General features: G+C 40.6%; 1 protein-coding gene across 2 annotated transcripts in view; it reads left to right on the top strand.

The window, feature by feature from the left end:
• Positions 1–12,457, top strand: part of LOC143274945 (uncharacterized) — a 22,151-nt gene extending 9,694 nt beyond the window's left edge. For both annotated transcript variants that reach the window (XM_076578953.1, XM_076578951.1), the window contains 3 exons: positions 4,736–4,783; positions 10,763–10,879; positions 12,318–12,457. In XM_076578953.1, coding sequence (XP_076435068.1) covers positions 4,736–4,783; positions 10,763–10,879; positions 12,318–12,327 — 175 coding nt within the window. In that variant the 3' untranslated portion in view covers positions 12,328–12,457. The remainder of the gene's footprint in view (positions 1–4,735; positions 4,784–10,762; positions 10,880–12,317) is intronic.
• Positions 12,458–12,500: the final 43 nt, after the last annotated feature.

Genomic DNA, 12,500 nt, shown 5'->3' with positions numbered 1-12,500 from the left:
CAACACTGGTTCCACAGTACAGTGAACTACGTGATCCGCACACAACACTGGTTCCACAGTACAGTGAACTACGTGATCCGCACACAACACTGGTTCCACAGTACAGTGAACTACGTGATCCGCACACAACACTGGTTCCACAGTACAGTGAACTACGTGATCCGCACATAACACTGGTTCCACAGTACAGTGAACTACGTGATCCGCACATAACACTGGTTCCACAGTACAGTGAACTACGTGATCCACACACAACACTAGTTCCAGAGTAGTAGTCTTCAGTTTAACGTCTTCCGTGGTGGTGGGTACAGTACTAGGCAGAGGGTGAAGAATGGTGTGTGTGTATGTGTGTGTGCGCGTGTGTGCGCATGTGTGTGTGTGTGTGTGTGTGTGTGTGTGTGTGTGTGTGGTGGGGAAAGATACAGAGCAATGGAAAAAATAAATCATTAAAAGGGGAGACATAGGCATAGTATCAAACATAAGCTAACATCAAACAACTGTAACAACTATAACAAATGTCCAATTGGACTATGCAGCAAACCTTCTTCAATAGCATTCAAAGAGTATGTGTTTGCTAGAAATAGATTCTTCACATATGCATTTAACATCTCTGCTGAACTTTGTTATAAAAGCGTTCAGCTTTATCCTGTTTGATAATGCCTGAATTTGCCTTAATCTGATTAAATTACTGAATGTATTTGGTTGATTGATAGATTCCGGTTGTTGAATATTCTTTATACTTTTATTTAAAACTTTGCCATTTTGCTGGTATACTTCCCTGACTTTGCTCCATGATGCTTTTTCTAGTAAGTGGTACCCCTCTTGTTCAGACAAAGGCACATAAAGTTCTGTGGTTCCCTGTTGGTGTTTTGCACCTTTTCTTGCAGCCCTGTCAGCCCATTCATTATATAGGAGACCAAGATGAGAAGGAACCCAACAAAGAGTTATACGTGTTCCTCTCAAATTCAAAAGATGTACAATGTGACTTATTTCTATTATTATTTTGGACTTGTTCTTACAATTTAATGAGTTTGAAGCATATAATACAGATTTTGAATCAACACAAAATAAGACTTGTAGAAGGCAAACTGGAAGATCAAGACTATAATTTAAAGCCATAAGAACAGCGATAAGTTCAGCTGTGAATACTAATCGATCTTTACCGATATGGTATGATCGTTCAGTTTTCAGTTTTGGTACAACGAAAGCTGAACCTGCTTGACCACTGTCTAGGAGTGAGCCGTCTGTGTAAATATGTAAGTGGTTACGGTAAGTAGTTATGAAGGTGTAATCGGACTTCTGTTGCCATGATACTTGGATTTTCTTTTTTTTTGCAATGTCAGTCTGATTGATATCAAACTGTGCTTTACTCATCTCCCCAATGGGGCATGGACTTACTGTTTTCTGCGTGTCTACATTATCTGGTTTAATTTCGGACTTTTGCAAAAGGTTTGACACAAACGTGCGAAGTGGTGTTAGATAAGAAATCCTTTTAGCTCTTATTGGGAAGTTGTTTTCAGATGTAATTCTTACTTCCTCTGATGTTTCAGCTGTTGAGATTCTCAATACGTATTTAGCACATGCCAGGTTTCGGTATTCATCCAAAGGTAATCCTCCTATTTTTTTTATACGTTCCGAGGGTTGATGCGTGGAAAGGTACGCCAATGGCATGTCTATATGCTTTACAGTCAATGCTTTGAAGTTTCTTTAACAAATACTTTGGAGCATTGAAAAATACTTCTTGTCCATACGATAGTTTGGATCGAATAAGTGATGATGATAAATATTTCAATATCGCCTAAAAAAATTATCATATCTCTGTACTGAATGAGCTCATTTTCAATTTTAAATGCTGGTAACTCTTCTGGATTATTACCATTGTTAAAAAGCATAATGTGAGTTTTTTCTGCTGATGTAAGACCATTGTCGACAATATACTTATTCAATTTATCTATTTCTCTTTGGTATGTTTTCTTAACATAGTTTAATGCCCTTTTTGATGTATTTCTTTTCATAGTTACATGCGTGCGTTTATGTAAGTTTGTGCCTGCCTATGTATGCGTATGTGTTAGGGTACCTGTTAGATACACATGTATGTTAAAATGTATGTATGCAGTGTGTGCGTGCGTGCGTGCGTGTGTGTGTGTGTGTGTGTGTGTATGTGTGTGTGTGTGTGTGTGTGTGTGTGTGTGTGTGCAGTCACATTTTGGTGTATGTATGTAACATAGATGCAATGTTTTATGTTAACAAAGCGTTTTTGTAAAGCACCTGGATCAGATTTCTGGATAGTGTGCTATATAAGTATCCATTATTATTATTATTATTACATTCATCCACATACATATATCATCTGCGTATTGCACTAGGATCACGTCTTTTGATAAATGTCAAATAGAACAGGGGCAATAACAGAACCTTGGGGTAATCCCATGTGAAGAGTCTTAGGATTTGAGTACGTATTTCCGACTCGTACTTGTATACGTCTTTTAGTCAGGAAATCTTTGATATGATTATAGATACGCCCTGAAAAGCCAACAGATTTCAGTTTAAAGAGTAACTTTGCATGTCAAACGTGATCATAGGCCTTCTTTATATCAAAGAAAGTTGCAAGAACGTTTTTTCCTTCTAGCAAATTGTTGTTTTACATGTGTTTTAAGTTTAACCAAATTATCAATTGTAGATCTACCTCTCTGAAAGCCCGCTTGATTAAGTGGGATAATTCTATTTTTATGGCAATAGCTCCGTTCTTCCTCTGATACTCGACTTCTCAGGATACCTCACGTCAGAAGTAAGACCTATGGACACAGATCGTTTTCTTTTCAATCGCCAAAGACGTGGAACAAGCTCCCTGATAACCTCCGTCATTCTGATTCCCTCGCATCTTTTAAATCTCGTCTCAAAACTCACCTTTTCCCTCAGCAATAAGTTCAATTGTGGCAGGTCCACAACTACATGCATGTATATGAATGTGTATTGTGTGCGCGTGTGTTTATGTAAGTTTGTGCCTGCCTATGTGTGCGTATTTGTTAGGGTAGCTGTTAGATACACATGTATGTTAAAATGTATGTATGCAGTGTGTGTGTGTGTGTGCGTGCGTGCGTGCGTGTGTGTGTGCGCGTGCGTGCGTGCGTGTGTGTGTGTGTGTGGTCTCATTTTGGTGTGCGTATGTAACATAGATATAATGTTTTATGTTATCAAAAGCGTTTTTGTAAAGCACCTAGAGCAGATTTCTGGATAGTGTGCTATATAAGTATCCATTATTATTATTATTATTATTAATAGTACACCAGTCTTCTCAAAATTATTCTTTCCATCAGCTTACCAGTATGTGATGTTGGCGCAACTGGCCTGTAGCTATTCTTATCTGTTTTACATTTTCCTTGTTTATGAACTGGTGTTACAATAGGCTGTTTCCATTGTGCTGGCATTAAACCATCAATCCAACACTTTTGAAAAAGCTTAATGATAACAAAACAACAAAATTTTCTGGTAAGTGTCTAAGCATCTCGTTTCAGACAGCGTCAAGTCCTACAGATGTTTTCTTTTTAGGGAGGGACAGTAATGCGTATTTAACCTCACTGAGTGTGAGTGGAGCATTGTTATTGTATTGTATCGGGACTTTTGCTCTCTTCTTCGGTTCTGTGTTTACTCTTTTTAGGCGATAGACCTTCCAATCGCATAGACTCTGAGAACATTTTTACATATGTTTCTGCTTTCTCTGCACTGGACGGAAATTCTTTGCCTTCTATCTTAATTGGGCAAGAGGCAAACTCATACCTTCTTTCATTTCATTGAATTTTTTCCAAACCTTTTTAGTATCTTAATTTATGATTGGATATCTCATTAGTACAGAATGAGGACCAACATTGTCTTTTAGCCTGTGTAATGACCATGTTACTATAACGGTTTGCCCTTTTCTTTTCAATAAGATTTTCTTGTGACTTTTTTTTTCATATAAATTATAAGCTTCATTTTTTTATCATTTACTGCTGCTTCACAGGCTGGCATCCACCAAATATTTCCTAAATGCTTGTTTGATTTAAGCGAATTACATTTTGGGATTGATATATCGGCGGCTTGTTATATGGTGTCAGTAAAGAAGGAACATAAATTATCTATATCCCCAGTGTTTACGGACTCCGTGTTTTTGGAAGCAAGCATACTTTCGATTTTCTCCCAGTCAGCAACTTTATAGATATACTTTGGGACTTTGTCTTTTTGAAATTCTGTATATCTTTCAGTTTCATTAAAAGTCATGATGATCGGTAGATGATCACTTCCCAGTGTATCTTTATGCGTTGTCCATTTACTTTCTGGGTACAACGTAGCAGATATGAAAGATAGATCTATTGCAGATGCCCTGTGAGTTACAATATCAGGGGTTCTGGTAACGCTGCCACCATTTAAAAGGCTTAAGGAAGAATCAACAACATTTTCTACAAAGCTGTTACAAGTAACTGATACACAATCTTTGTCCCAAAAAGGTGAATGGGCGTTAAAGTCTCCCCCTATCAACCATTTTCATTATCTTGAACATTATGTGACTATTCCGTATTAAGTTCGTTTGGTCCTCTAGGTAAGTACACAGAGACGACACGAAGAGTAAGGTGATCACTGAATTTAACACGTGCCGCGCATGAATGAAAATCAGGAGTAGAATTAGGTGCTGGTGCAGAGCATACACTGTACTCTGTCCCTTCTTGGACATATATGGCTGCACTAATTTTTGTGGCAGTGTCAACCCGCTGCTGAGAACGTGGATGAAAAAGACCCAGCAGATTGGGTAAGTTATTCTTCTTCTCATTTACGGATTGTAATTTTAGCGTTTGGTAATTATAGTTTGCCAAATGTTGGATGAGATATGGCAAATTTGTGGAAATAGATCTAGCGTTCCACTGCATGATCAGGATTGTATGTTTGCGCAGGGTGGGGGGTGGGGGTGGGGGCATTGTAAAGGAGGGTATATATATTGGAAAAAATAGATGAAATAAAATTTATAATGTCTAATGGCACACGCAAAACAACAACCACAATAAAAGTAATAGAGTCAACTACTTATACGAATGTTCACAGTTATAAACCGATTTTCAAACAAGAATAAAGAAAGACTAGGAACTAACCAGGAACTAAGAAACTAATAGATAAAATGTTTAACATCAAACTACATAAGGAAAAACGTTAATGACTGTAACGGCTAAGTGTAGAAAAAATACTCAGCAGAGAGGCCTCTGTGGTGCTGGTGATTGAAACAGTCAACTCTGGTTGTGGAGGTAACAGTTGACGCAAGTGTCAGAACATAGACCAGTCTGTTAGCATGTCGTATCTGTTGTACCACTCATGGCGATGGTGGGCGGAGTAGTGCTGATGTGGCTGAGATCTGTTGCTGAGGTCACACGAGCACTGCCGCTTCTTGATATCTTCTTTCCATGTAGCTGCGTCAACTTTGCCACAGTAACGTTCAGCTGCTGGCAGTCTCCGCCATTTTGAATGTGTCATAGCTCCAGAGTACAGTGAACTACGTGATCCACACACAACACAGGTTCCACAGTACAGTGAACTACGTGATCCACACACAACACAGGTTCCACAGTACAGTGAACTACGTGATCCACACACAACACTTGTTCCACAGAACAGTGAACTACGTGATCCACACACAACACTGGTTCCACAGTACAGTGAACTACGTGATCCACACACAACACTGGTTCCACAGTACAGTGAACTACGTGATCCACACACAACACTGGTTCCACAGTACAGTGAACTACGTGATCCACACACAACACTGGTTCCACAGTACAGTGAACTACGTGATCCACACACAACACTGGTTCCACAGTACAGTGAACGACCTGTTCCACACAACACTGGTTCCACAGTACAGTGAACTACGTGATCCGCACACAACACTGGTTCCACAGTACAGTGACCTACGTGATCCACACACAACACTGGTTCCACAGTACAGTGAACTACGTGATCCACACACAACACTGGTTCCACAGTACAGTGAACTACGTGATCCACACACAACACTAGTTCCACAGTACAGTGAACTACGTGATCCACACACAACACAGGTTCCACAGAACAGTGAACTACGTGATCCACACACAACACTGGTTCCACAGTACAGTGAACTACGTGATCCACACACAACACAGGTTCCACAGTACAGTGAACTACGTGATCCACACACAACACTTGTTCCACAGAACAGTGAACTACGTGATCCACACACAACACTGGTTCCACAGTACAGTGAACTACGTGATCCACACACAACACTGGTTCCACAGTACAGTGAACTACGTGATCCACACACAACACTGGTTCCACAGTACAGTGAACTACGTGATCCACACACAACACTGGTTCCACAGTACAGTGAACTACGTGATCCACACACAACACTGGTTCCACAGTACAGTGAACGACCTGTTCCACACAACACTGGTTCCACAGTACAGTGAACTACGTGATCCGCACACAACACTGGTTCCACAGTACAGTGAACTACGTGATCCACACACAACACTGGTTCCACAGTACAGTGAACTACGTGATCCACACACAACACTGGTTCCACAGTACAGTGAACTACGTGATCCACACACAACACTAGTTCCACAGTACAGTGAACTACGTGATCCACACACAACACAGGTTCCACAGAACAGTGAACTACGTGATCCACACACAACACTGGTTCCACAGTACAGTGAACTACGTGATCCACACACAACACTGGTTCCACAGTACAGTGAACTACGTGATCCACACACAACACTGGTTCCACAGTACAGTGAACTACGTGATCCACACACAACACTAGTTCCACAGTACAACCAAAGACTTTAGCCTCCGTGGGGCTAAAGTCTTTGGTACAACGAACTACGTGATCAACACACAGGATCGTATCAAACTTGCCGGCCGTTAGCAACAATCGCAGAAACGCGTCACACCCTTCAGACGTCACACAAAATGTGCGTCACATAAAAAACATTGTAAAACATTACCTGACATATATGTATATACTGTGTGTGTGTTGGTGTGTGTGTTCTGATGTGTGAATTTATGCTATGTTATTGTAAACACACACACACACACACACACACACACTCTGCCGGAACTTTATCCCGCATCTTCCCAGTCATCAGTCGACAATGCTGACCACTTCACCATGGTGGCTAGCGTTAACATTTTGATGATGATGGTGGTGGTATTTGTATTTGTATTTCTTATTATCACAACAGATTTTTCTGTGTGAAATTCGGGCTGCTCCCCTTAGGGAGAGCGCGTTGCTACACTACAGCGCCACCGGGTTTTTTTGTTTCTTTTGTGTGTTTTTTCCTGCGTGCAGTTTTATTTGTTTTTTCTATCGAAGTGGATTTTTCTACAGAATTTTGCCAGGAACAACCCTTTTGTTGCCGTGGGTTCTTTTACGTGCGCTAAGTGCATGATGCACACGGGACCTCGGTTTATCGTCTCATCCGAATGACTAGCGTCCAGACCACCACTCAGGGTCTAGTGGAGAGGGAGAAAATATCGGCGGCTGAGCCGTGATTCGAACCAGCGCGCTCAGATTCTCTCACTTCCTAGGCGGACGCGTTACCTCTAGGCCTTCACTCCACTCCACTGGTGGTGGTGGTGGTGGTGATTATGATGATAATTATTATTGACGTCAGACAAGAACTTGATCTCACAACTGCTGCATTATCTGTGATCAGTTCGAAGCAAGCCGCTGATTCAGTTTCTTCTGTTTTTGACTGCTTCCATCCTGTCACGGAAAATGAACTAAAAAGATCATTTTAAAGTCAAAACTGACCACCTGCCAACTAGATCCCATCCCTACCTCTTTGTTCGTTAAAAACATTGACGCTCTCTTGCCCACTTTGAATCATATAGTAGTCTAAATGAAAGTCTTCTGTCAGGTTCTTTCCCCTCCAGTTATAAAGACGTAGTTGTAAAATCACTACTTAAGAAACCCTCTATGGATCAGAATGTTCTACAAAATTATCGACCAGTCTCAAGCTTATCTTTTATGTTTAAGGTCATTGAAAAAGTCAGTTATTCGAATACCTTAACTCACACCCCTTGCTGCCACCCAACCAATCAGCATACAGACCCTCACATAGTACAGAGACTACACTTCTCAGGGTCACTAACGATATACTGCTGGCACAAGCTCAAGATCTTGTTTCTGTTCTTACTGTGTTTGATCTCAGCGCAGCGTTCGACACCATAGACCACAACACATTTGTTGCATATCCTTCATCACTACTATGGGATTTTAGGATTAGCTCTCTCTTGGGTCAAAAGCTATCTTTCAAGTCGCATGCAGACAGTCATTATCAATAACCACTCATCACAACCAGCAATTGTTTGTTCGGAGTTCCACAGAGTTCTGTCTTAGGTCCTTTACTCTTCATCATGTACACCAAACCTCTTCATACACTCATCCAAAGTCACATTGTTTCCGATCAATCTTTTGCAGATGACACACAGCTTTATAGAACATGTCTCTCTGCAGAAATAAGTCAAACCATACAGATTTTACAGTCATGCATCACAGATGTCATATCATGGATGACGAATCACAAAATCAAACTAAATGATTATAAAACAGAGGCACTTCTTATTCACTCAAAGCGCTCATTTTCTGACTTGCCTAAGCCTTCATCTATCCTGGCAGGAGCCTCGGACATACCTTTCTCAGCATCTGCACGCAATTTAAATTACATGCTTTCAGATGACATGACACTTGACATGCACATCAACCACATTTGTAGGTTAGCATATGCAGCACTCCGACAAATCAGCTCCATTCGCCAATATCTAACCGCAGAAACGACAAAGACTTTGGTTTGTTCTTTTGTCCTACTTAGATTAGATCACGAAAATGCTCTTCTTGCTTGCTGCCCCAAACACTGTGTTGACAAACTTCAAAAAGTTCAGAACTCTGCGGTACGACTCGCTCTCAAAGCTAAGAAACGTCAACGCATCACTCCCCTACTCGCTTCCCTTCACTGGCTCCCCATTCAAGCACGAATACAGCACAAACTCTCTGTCACAATTTCTACACTGATTCTTGTCCTATCTACTTTCTGTCTATTCACCGTCCAGACAACTTCGTTCTTCAAATGACAAGCGCACACTGTCTATTCCACAGATTTGTAGAAAAACTTACCGTGAACGTCCCTTTTCTTTTATTGCACCTAAACAGTGGAATTCACAACCATCACACCTCCGTTACGCCTCAACACCCGCACTCAAGAGAGCTCTCAAAACATATCTTTTCAAACTGTACTTTTCTCACTGAAACTTTTCCTGCATACGCTTGCTGTGATCTTATTGCTGGATGTACTATTTGAGTTGATTTGTATGCATTTATGATGATTTTTTTGGTGCGTTCTTTGTGATGCTGGTTCCTTGGTGTTTATTTTTTTTACTATGGTGAATGTGATGTGCTTTGTTTTGCTGTGATTTTGGCCTGACAAATTTGAAACTGATGGTGCCTGTGTTGATTTACACATTTTCATGTCATTTAGTCTTAAATATGTATATTTTAGCCAATGTCATGTGAGACTATGTTGACTTTGTACATATCTTACGTCACTTAGTCTTAAATTTGCATATTTTATTGTAAAGCGCGGGCAGCCCCATCTCAGATGGGGGTACTGGGCTATAAAGTTTCAGTTTCACTTTCTCAAGGAGGCGTCACTGCGTTCGGACAAATCCATACACGCTACACCACATCTGTTGAGCAGATGCCTGACCAGCAGCATAACCCAACGCGCTTAGTCAGGCCTTGAGTGCATGCTTACATATATTTGTGTACCTATGAAGGTGGATTTCATTTTACGTAATTTCGCCAGAGGACAACACTCTCGTTGCCATGGGTTCTTTTTCAGTGCGCCAAGTGCGTGCTGCACCCGGGACCTCGGTTTATCGTCTCATCCGAAAGACTAGATGCTCAGTTTGATTTTCCAGTCAAACTTCGGAGAAAGGGCGAGAGCGGGATTCGAACCCACACCCTCACGGACTCTCTGTATTGGCAGCTGAGCGTCTTAACCATTCTGCCACCTTCCTCCTATAAAACCTGCATTTATTATCATTATTATCATTCGGGCACAATAGCCGAATGGTTAAAGCATTGGACTTTCAGTCTGAGGGTCCGGGGTTGGAATCTCGGTAACGGCGCCTGGTGGGTAAAGGGTGGAGATTTTTCCGATCTCCCAGGTCAACATATGTGCAGACCTGCTAGTGCCTGAATCTCCTTCGTGTGTACACGCAAGCAGATCAAATACGCACGTTAAAGATCATGTAATTATATGTCAGCGTTCGGTGGGTTATGGAAACAAGAACATACCAAGCATGCACACCCCCGAAAACTGAGTATGGCTGCCTACATGGCGGGGTAAAAACGGTCATACACGTAAACGCCGACTCGTGTTCATTGGAGTGAACGTGGGAGTTGCAGCCCACGAACGCAGAAGAAGAAGAAATTATTATCATTGTTATTACTAATATTATCATTATCATCATTACTTGTAGTAGTAGTTGTACAACAGCAGTGTTGCTGTCTTTATGATAGGACATATATATCTAGAGAGAGACATACAGAGAGAGAGAGAGAGACAGAGACAGAGAGACAGAGAGAGAGAGAGCATGCAGGGCCCCTATACTGTTAATCATGGCTTTTATACATTATCATTGTGTTCTGTTTGTCCCTGCATGCACCACTCTTTGATCGAAGTTACCAAGACTTTGAATATGGCTGCAAGACAGATGGTATGCTCTGCGAAAGAGACGATGAGTGCTGCAGTCTGTATCAGTGTACGTGGGACTACATTACGTATCGCAATGAGTGCGGGTAAGTTTTTTTCCTTGTCCGCAATTACAAAAACAGAAGTACAAATTCTGGACAAAATACACACAGTGACACAGACTACATCATCGACGTGTTTACTGCATATTAATATTTCAAAATGGATACTGAATTAACTAGAATGAACATAAAAGAGAAATTGAATGACCATTTCGTACTTTCCTGGCGAGTGTAACTAAGCTTGTGCATCTGTCTAGATCCAGAAAAACAGCTAAATGTCAGTGTGCTTGAGGCGATGACAATTAATGTCTCCTTTACCACGGACTTTAGAATTCTGTTAATGCCCAATTTTAGCCACCTAAATTTCTGGAGCTATATGCATCAGCGGTATATTTCGTGTTTATTGCAATGCAGAAATGAAGTACAACACAGATAACAATGATTTTACCTTTGTCATCCACTCTGAGTAGGTAAATAGGGGAGAATTTGCTAGAAAACACCGTCATTATCCCATACTGACTAACCTGATAACGACATGCACGCTTTCCCGTACAGCCTTCAAAATTACACCTGCGGGAAAGCGTGTGATGTCGTTATCAGTTAGTAAGGGGTTATGACGGTGGATTTTCAGGCAATTTACACCACAATTTACCGACTCAGAGTGGATGACAAAGGTCAAATTAATTATTGTTATGCATGTTATGCTTCATGTCTGCATTGCAAAACGGACACGAAATATACCGTGCATTTAGCTCCAGGAATTTAGGTTGCTAAAATGGACATTACTAAGAATTCTTAAATCCCCGAGATATACCAGAATAACATGATTTAAACAGCGTTTTCACTTCAAATATCGCAAACGATTTATCACGCTTAAAAAACCAAAAAAACCAACCAACCAAACATATATATATATATATATATATATATATATATATATATATATTTGTTTGGTTGGTTGGTTTTTTATATATATATATATATATCCATTTCATTATGTGACTCCTTCTTGCGGCTGTATTGTAGAGAAAATGAAAACGGTCAAAGAATTACTATTTTAAAAAAAGCAAAAAAACAACAACAGCAACAACAAACAACCCATTAAACATCACTGGTTGATCCGCAGTAGTGCAGTGACAAAGACAATGTCTTTCCACCCGAACATGCTGGGTTCGAATCAATCTGCTCTCAGGCCTTTATTTTTGTTTTTATTTTCAAACAACTCCATCGAAGCTTTATAATAACAAATACAGGTCACATTTTAACGATTTCAAGTATAAAAAAGTGTATCACAAGTGAGTCTTGAAGGCCTTGCTTCTCTTGTTTTCTGTGCGAGTGTATGTGCGAAACATAGATTACCACTGAGGCATCAACACCACTATATTATATGTTAATGTATCGCTTTCATTGTTCCTGATTCTTTTAATTCATACACAGCGGTGTTCTGTGTGGTGACGTGAAAAATAAGCATTGTTTGTTCCAGATATCCCTAGTGCTAGCGAGGACTCCACGGAAACTCACATCACCACGTACGGCCACGGAAACTTTGACCAATGCGGTCTATAGGCCTACAGACCTACTTTTCTCTAATGAAGATTCTGTTCGAAGAAAATAGGCGATAAATAAAATTTGCCTTACTTAAATGAATTCGTATGTGCACTCGCGT

This window comes from Babylonia areolata, chromosome 29, assembly GCF_041734735.1.
Source record: "Babylonia areolata isolate BAREFJ2019XMU chromosome 29, ASM4173473v1, whole genome shotgun sequence".
Lineage (NCBI taxonomy): Eukaryota > Metazoa > Mollusca > Gastropoda > Neogastropoda > Buccinidae > Babylonia > Babylonia areolata.
This window is presented reverse-complemented; position numbering and strand designations above follow the sequence as displayed.